This window comes from Euphorbia lathyris, chromosome 9 (assembly GCF_963576675.1).
Source record: "Euphorbia lathyris chromosome 9, ddEupLath1.1, whole genome shotgun sequence".
NCBI lineage: Eukaryota > Viridiplantae > Streptophyta > Magnoliopsida > Malpighiales > Euphorbiaceae > Euphorbia > Euphorbia lathyris.
The window spans coordinates 61,825,808-61,833,983 of NC_088918.1; the positions used below are offsets into that span (position 1 = coordinate 61,825,808).

At 36.6% G+C, this 8,176-nt stretch overlaps 2 protein-coding genes across 2 annotated transcripts; one reads left to right on the top strand and one right to left on the bottom strand.

Annotated features, from left to right (window-relative positions):
• Positions 1–360: 360 nt before the first annotated feature.
• On the top strand, positions 361–4,358 carry LOC136206033 (uncharacterized). The gene is made up of 12 exons (XM_065996934.1): positions 361–708; positions 796–928; positions 1,034–1,107; positions 1,190–1,236; positions 1,334–1,469; positions 1,538–1,582; positions 1,654–1,858; positions 1,947–2,008; positions 2,116–2,216; positions 2,663–2,717; positions 2,805–2,855; positions 3,678–4,358. The coding sequence occupies exons 1-12, from the start codon at positions 528–530 to the stop codon at positions 3,854–3,856; spliced, it is 1,269 nt and encodes a 422-aa protein (XP_065853006.1). The 5' UTR covers positions 361–527; the 3' UTR covers positions 3,857–4,358.
• On the bottom strand, positions 4,151–4,912 carry LOC136206034 (light-harvesting complex-like protein OHP1, chloroplastic). The gene is made up of 3 exons (XM_065996935.1): positions 4,638–4,912; positions 4,426–4,548; positions 4,151–4,348 (listed from the first exon to the last, which is right to left on the bottom strand). Exons 1-3 carry the CDS (start codon positions 4,806–4,808, stop codon positions 4,280–4,282), a joined length of 363 nt encoding a protein of 120 aa, XP_065853007.1. The 5' UTR covers positions 4,809–4,912; the 3' UTR covers positions 4,151–4,279.
• Between the last annotated feature and the right edge of the window lie 3,264 nt (positions 4,913–8,176).

The window sequence follows — 8,176 nt, forward strand, 5'->3', positions numbered from 1 at the left end:
TTTTTGTCTTTTTGTTTTTTTAAAGTTGTACGCAATGAACTTATAGTATTAAATAAAGGAAAATTACATTAAAGATAAATAAGAACTTCAATTCACCTCACCCATGTGATTCGAATCCATAACTTCTCGTATCATTGGTAAGTTTTCAGCCAACATACTTGTTTAATTTAAAACTGTTTAATTTAAAACTTAATTAATAATTTTAATATTTTAAAGTTTTAATTCATTTGAAGTTTTGGTTTAGTAGTGAAATGAGTGTGCTATGATTTTAAATAAGGAATAAATGTTTTTAAACCACGTTTTTAACAGGTGGATGCGCATAAAGAGCAGCACTAGGCCAGATGCGAACGACGTGCTGTTTTATGAAGCCACCTAGTGATTACACCTATCATATAACTGATCTCATCCGTTCAACAGATGCTGATGCTTCACCGTCCTCATAAACCTCTCTCCCTCCCTACTGTTCCTGTTTCACAGGGTTTTACAATTTCTCTTGAGTCCCGCAGAACGAAGAAGAAGAGGTAGCTATGTTTCACTCCGCTGCGAAATTATTGAGAACTACGGTCGCCGTTGCTAGAACCAATAAAGCCCCCCTCTTAACTCCACCCTTGAGATTCTTTAACGACCGATTCAACGGTCCAAATGCAAGCCCAGTTGCTCTTCAGATGATCGATTACGCTCTCTCTCTTGCCAAATCTCAGAAATCAGGTTTTCTTTAGTCTTTTCAGTTTAATTTTGGGTTACAATTTACATCAATATCGTTTTTGAATTGGTTTTCTGCAACTTTATGAGTAGATGAATCATATGGGCAAGCTATGCTGGTACTAGAGCAGTGTCTTTCTTCTCAGTCGACCGAGGGCCTAGGTATCGTGACCCAGAATTCCAAGGGGATGACCCTACTCGCTATGTCTAACTTATTATTTGCAAGGTTTTCTCTCTCTTCCCCTGGTTTTAAAATGTGTTTCTATTTTGGGTTCAGTTTAATTCTAGTCTATCATGAAAGTTATTCTGTTCTTAAATTGACATTATGTAGAGAGAGTTATGATGAAGCAATGGAGAAGCTGCAAACAATTCTGGACTTAGAACAATCTTCTCTGGGTGTTAAAGGTAAGGAAACTGCCTCCTTCACCTACAAAATGCTTGATTTCATCTTATCGTGTTATAACTAGAAACATGGTTTATACTGCAGTTGCTGCCATGGAAGCTCTCGTGGGACTCAATTTAGCTTTGGGCAATGTAAGTTGCCTCAAGCTCTGTTCTTCTCATTTTCTATCTAGATTAACAAAAGTAAAAATAAAATTACATTGAGACTTAGATTATTCTCCCTATATAGGATGATTCTTCATCAGTACTAGCAGATAAATGCTTAGAACGTTGGGGAAATGGTGAAGATGCAGATGAATTTGTCAATGCTCGTGCTAAAGCAGTTAAAGGGCTAGTTGAGCTTCTTCAGGGAAATATTGAATCAGGTAGACTTAGAAACATTTTCGGCTATATTTTCACTTGTGTAATTACTGAACTTGCTACTTTCGTGCAGCTGTGTCATTATTCCAAGGATTTAAGGACAGTGAGGGTTGTGTTGGTAAGTATCTCATATGATCCTAATAATCCTTTTAGAGCATTGTATTTTACCATATGCTGATGTTGTGATAGGAAATGCTGCTTTATCATTTGGAGAGTTCTTGCATGCCACTTGTAACTTATCATTGGCGAAGGATTTCTACCAGAAAGTTATCAATGAAGTACCTGAAAAGAAAGACTTCACTGACATGCATTCCTTATCAGCTTGTAACATGTCTTCAGATGAAGTTCTGCTTGCATCCATCTGTGCCTTGGGGCAGCTTGAGGCGCATATGGGGTGAGCTTAGATTGGTTTATCTTTTATTGGTCATTTCTGCTAATTGCTTTGTCTGATTCCATTTTCATGTTAATAAGATTTATTTCAGGAAATTTAATGATGCAGAGGAAACATTGACGAAGGCATTGAATAAAGCAGAGCAACTTTTTGGTGGGTTACTTTGAAGTTTTCTTTGTATTTTCAAGTAACATGGAAAAATCTAGAGTAGATTTTTGGGTAATATATCAATCAATTCTATGGTTTCTCATTCGATGTAGGCTCTCATCATCCCAATGTGGGTGTAGTTTTAACTTGCTTGGCTCTGATGTTTCGGCATAAAGCGGTACAAGAGCACTCAAGTTCCCTTTTGATACAGGAGGTTTGTACTTCTACATGACTTATATAAATGTTTTGGTCATACTAAACTTTTAATACATTTTCCTTCATTCACTAGCTATTGGGTTTTACAAATTAAAGATGAAATATATCTTGGATTGCAGAACTAGTGTGCTAGAATTGGACAAGGCAATTTGACATTATAAGAATATTGTCCTACAAAAAATCATAATTTTTGAAAGGTGAAATTGGAACAAAGGTCAAATTGCCAGACTTGAATGCTATGAGTTTCAAAATGAATATTGATTTATGTAAATTTCTTGACACGAAAAGGAAAACATAGTACTCTTAAATTGGGATGTTCATTTATCGGCTCTGATTATCAAATATACTGTCGCATTCGCATACCTATAAGAGCACCTTAGTTACGGAGCATTGTAGTTGGTACAACAATTGTCAACTTTTGCAATGCTGTTGTATCTTTGTCAGGGACTGTATCGGAGGGCACTAGATTTGTTAAAAGCTCCACCACTGGATTCAGAAGGTATGTGGAGTGACCCTTCCCTTCAACTATTTTAGTGAATTTTATCTTTTTTGAGTTTTAACATATTTTTTTCTTCTGGCTGCATAGGCAATACAAGGATGAAATTTTCAAGGCAGGATATTATGGTCCTTGCAAGAGGTATATTAAGCATTCTGGTTTCTTTTCAAGTGAAATAATTTATTCTTGTTAACCAATGGTATCGAAACTTAGTGATGTTTGTTTGTAATGCATTCCTAGGGTTCCCGCTCCACAAATAGAGCAGAATAGGGCCTTTTCTGTAGGTAGTGGATGCGGGTTCTTAGGAGTGATACTATAAACTAGGAACATGGGTCAAAGTGGTGCTCTGAACAATGCACTCTGCTCATTCAGCTTGTGAAATTGACTTGCACATGATGTTTGGATTCTATCCAAGCTCCCATAAGCTTGGATGTTCCAAACCTTAAATCAGTGGAAGCCTCAATATTTGGCTCTTCCTGTTATCACCTAGCGTTTGCTTTTTTTTTTGTTGCTTGAATTTGAGGCGGCCTTGTTGATTGAATATTATCCAGGTAGACTAAAACTTGCATTGAACTGATTTGGTTACGGTATTGAATCTTTGTGCTTTAATACTTGCTTGATTACCTGTGCAAGAGGTGTGATTAACCATTCATTCTCCACATTTCTTTTAGCTACCCTCGTGTCAGTATGAAGAACTTGAATGATTTGAATTTAGTTAATCGATTGATATCATTCAGTTTTGCAACCCTTGAATGTGCGATGGCTGGGAACTTGCTTGATTTTACTTCTAGAATATCCTTAACAATTTGCCTAGATTCTGGTCTTGTGGTTTTAAGTTGTGGAAGTTAATGTAGTGTGATACAGTTTAATTGTGTCTCTAGAAATATAGGTACATTTAAGTTGTGGAAATTTTATGCTTCACTGAGTTAGGAATTGTTACTTATTCAGTTTGCTGAATCACAGGTGGATATGGTGAAGCACTTTGTGTACAACAAAACAGGAAGAATGAAGGAGAAAAGATGAAAAGATGGGCAGAAGAAGCATGGGGCAACCGGCGCATCTCATTAGCTGAAGCGTTGAAAATCACAGAATCCTCCAATAAATTGCCGGTGATAGATGCTCGAATCTGTCGAGTCCTGTAGCATATATTTTTCCCACTGGATTTCCAAAACAGCAGAACGATGGGCCAGGATTAGGGCATGAATGCATATATATTTATGCAAGATGCAAACAAGGATGAGAGAAATAGCACTAAAGGCATCAAACTCCAGACCTCCACGGCATTTCTATACTATTTGATATGTACAACAGCTTGTAATTTATCAATGTTGCTGTTATGACAACTCCTGTTTTTACATTCTGCAACAATAATGATCTTGAAACTCTTATTTAACTGGCTTTTTCGTTCAATGTATATTTTCATGTGGAAGAAAGAATAAAAAGAAAAAGGAATACATATTTCAGTATATTTCAGTTACACAATCGAGTTTCTTACAATTAGGAGAACATATGATTCAAATTAAGAAAAAGAAGGCACAATCATTCTGAGACTGAACTCTGAATATTCAGAGAGGAATATCAAGACCTTTTCCAATTTCAATCCCAATCATCTCGAGTATTCCTTTATTCAATATCTACAAAACATTAGAAATCTTAGCCAAAACAACAAGTTTAATTCGAAATATAATAAGTTGAGGGTAGGAAAACTCACCAATTCAACAATGAAAGTTCCAATGAGTCCAATCATACAAGCTCTAGAATTCCATGTTTCTGCAGTCCTTGTAAATCCAAGAAAAGGGGCTTGGAATTTTGGCTCAGCCTTGGGCAGTTCCACCTAAAATCACAAAAAAAAAAAAAACCCAGACATTTCTTTAATATCCATTTTCAAAGGCTGCAAAAAAGATGAAGCAGAAGAGTACATACACCAGCAGGAAGCTTAGCAGCTCGTACAATGAAGGAGAGAGGCTTCTTTGGGATTTTGGTAATATGAGTACAATTCTTCAAAGGGAATAGTTGGTGGTGATTTTGTGGAGCAAGGGATAGAGGTTGAGTTTGAATGAAAGATGAAGAAATTAAGGAAGAAGCAGATGCCATAACTGTTTTGGGGGTTCAGATAATTTGAGTTAGCAGTAGCAGGATTGGCTCCTCCTACTCCTCATCATGCTGATGTTCCACCATATTTTTTGTGGACCACATTCACTTACTTCTCTACGGTTCATTTCCATACATTGTTCTTCAATTATTGACCTCAACAAATTATTTATTTCACCAATACCTACCTCCTCTTTTTTACTTATTTCATTTTAATTTCTATATTGTTGGAATTAATATTCGGGTTAGAATTGGTATCCGCCCGTAACTGAACGGATCAGATAAAATTCGACGGTAATTAGGTTAAGACCAAATTAGAGATGTAGTAAGATTTAAAAGACCAAAATACTCATACCCCTAACTAACCTTATCTTTGGTAATTAGGATTTTATGGTGCAAATTAGCACTTTATCTAATGAACTCTTATCTTAATGAACTCTAGAAAAAGGATTAAATATTATCATTTAAGCTTATAAATATAGCCGTCCCATTAGATAAAGTATCGTATCATTATATATAAGTTTGCATTTAGTCTCGTATCATTATATATAAGTTTGCATTTAGTTGGTGGTTCTGTCACATCTCCTCCCGAAGAAGTTTCATATGTAGGAGTTGTATGACCGAAGCTCACGAGTCAAATTCTTCCACTACAAAACACATGATTAATCCGCACTACATAAGAAAACTCGATTACCCGTTTGATTTATTAGGATTTATATTTATATAAATCTAAAATTTATGTTTTATCATTATAATCCACGGATTAAAATTGATAATTTTTTTAATAATTAATCAAAGGATTAAATCTGTATTTATTTAAAAACAAAACGTACTTTTGGAACTATTTTTTCGTGCAAACATTATTGGAATCACTCAAATAGACTGTACTTTGCGATTAAGGATTATTCAATTTTGGAATGAGTTTCCCTCTCAATAAAGGACATGTGTACCTCAAACTCTAACTTCTATTTATCATATTGATGAGTGTCAAATTTACCAAAAATAAAATACCTAGAAAACTGTAGTAGATCTCAATAAATAAAATGGAAAATTACAAAACTGGGTCAAATTGGAGGCTCATTTACATATTTAACTCATTTACTCAACTTAATATATATCTATACTGTTTTCGTGTGACTTTCCCATAATACCCTCAATATTTACGGCGCGACTGTCTCCCTTCCGTCTGACTTCACAGATTCCAGTATATATGAAGCCTGCGAAGCTAATGTTTGGTTTAGTTGATGATTTTAATTAGCATATGCGAAGTTTGGATATGTAGTAGGTTGAGTAAATGGGTTAAATATGTAAATGGGTCTCACATTTTACCCAATTTTGTAATTTTTCCTAAATAAAATTAACTAAAAGTAATTAAATAGAAGAAACAATTAATAACAAGTAATGATGTGGATAAATTAATATGAGGGTGATTCCTGCTAGAGGTTAAGTTCGAGTCTTGAAATTAACTAATTGATCATCGATCATAAAAAAAAAAAAGATACATTAAATAAATTAGCTAGTTATTGAAAGAATTAACAACCAATCTATTCTTACCATTTAGATAATGGATATGTTTACTAATTACCTCTAATCAATTAAACAATTCTAAACAAGTTTCAAAATTTAATTTGATTGAAAGCATTACAGCATAAAAGAGATGCTAACTCTACTCAACAATCACACAAGCGGATCGCCGCCTGCATTAACCTCTTTCACGGATGTTGTCAAGAAATCAATCCCCTCTATTTTGATCCCTCCGCCGCCGCTGCTCAACTCGACCTGCTCTTCTTCGGCGATGGTCATGGAGGAAGGGGGTTTTAAGGCCGTGAAAATCCCACAGAAGATTTACGAGGAAAGGATCAAAGCTGTTCAGTTCTCGGTCATTGAGAGAGTCTCTTTGAGCAAAGGAGAGAAGCCATGGAAGCACGCCGACCTCAAACAGCAGCTAAACCAAAAATGGAAGCATAACCTAGAGTGGAAAATGATATCTCTAGGTAAGGGATTCTACCAATTCGTTATGCCTAATGAAAAGGCACTGCAGGTGATTTGGGAGCATGGAGCTATCTCTCTAAAGCCAAGAATCATCAGATTCTCTCCGTGGTATCCTGGCTTCAATCCTGATATGCACAAGCCTACCTCCGTGCAAGTCTGGGTAAGATTTTATAATTTGCCTTGGGAATTCCGGGATACCAGAATTATTGCTAGCATTGCTAGAGCTGTAGGAGTTCCAATTAGATTTGATAACAACACTGTTAACGGTGAGTTTGGACACTATGCTAGAGTTCTTATTGATGTAGAGCTATCTATGGACATCCAAGACAGGATACGGGTTGACACTGAAAATAAAAAACATTGGGTATTTCTTGAATATGAGAACCTGCCTATGTTATGTAGTACTTGCTCCTCTATTGGACATGATGCTTCTGTATGCAGGAGGAATGCTTAACCAAAACCTCAATCACAGAACAATTCAAAAGCTAAACCTCCCACCTCGGTATGGAGGCAAGCTCCGCCTGCAGACTCTGTGCAGCAAAATGTGGACGTATCCCCTTTGCATTCTGAGGATAACACGAGAAGTGGGAAAGCCATTGATAACTCTTTGCAATTGGTCATCCACAAACCTGAAACGCACGAACAGAGTTCAGAGAAAGGTGTCTGTGATGCCTGGGATGATCCCAGCGATGATGATAGGCGCTCTGCGTCTGACTCAGAGAACCTAGAAATTCATTTTCCTGTAGGGCTTCCCAAAGGGGTAAATTTTCTATCTGAATCAATTGAATGGACACAGCACATGACTCGGTCACATAACAGGGAAATATGCTATGGGAATGAGTTTGCGGCTGAGGGAAGCGACTGGATAACAGCTCGCAAGAAAGCTAAGGGCAAGAAAAGTGAATCACGTCTGTCAGGGCGCATTCGATCTACTGTATAGTACACATGAAGATTCTGTTCTGGAATTGCAGGGGAATTCTGAACGAGAGAACTCAGAGGGCTCTTAAACAGCTTTGTATTTCCAATCAGCTTGATTTGCCGTGCTTAGCCGAGCCTATGGTTGCATTCGATAGAATCTCTATCCTCTTCTGGAACTCTATCGGTATGCAACGCATTGAGAGCAATCAGAATAATTCAATGTGGATCTTCTGCAAGCTTGGCTACAGTGGTCGTTGCTCACCTGTTATCAATCACGATCAATACATCTCTATCAAATACGTACTGAATCAGGAGAGTTATCAAATATCCTTTGTTTATGGTAACAATACGGCAATTAGAAGACGAATTCTCTGGAGCTCACTTCTCTCTAATCAAGTTTGCAATAAAAGGCTAGTCCTGTAAGATTTCAATGCAATTACGGGTGCCCATGAAAAAACTGG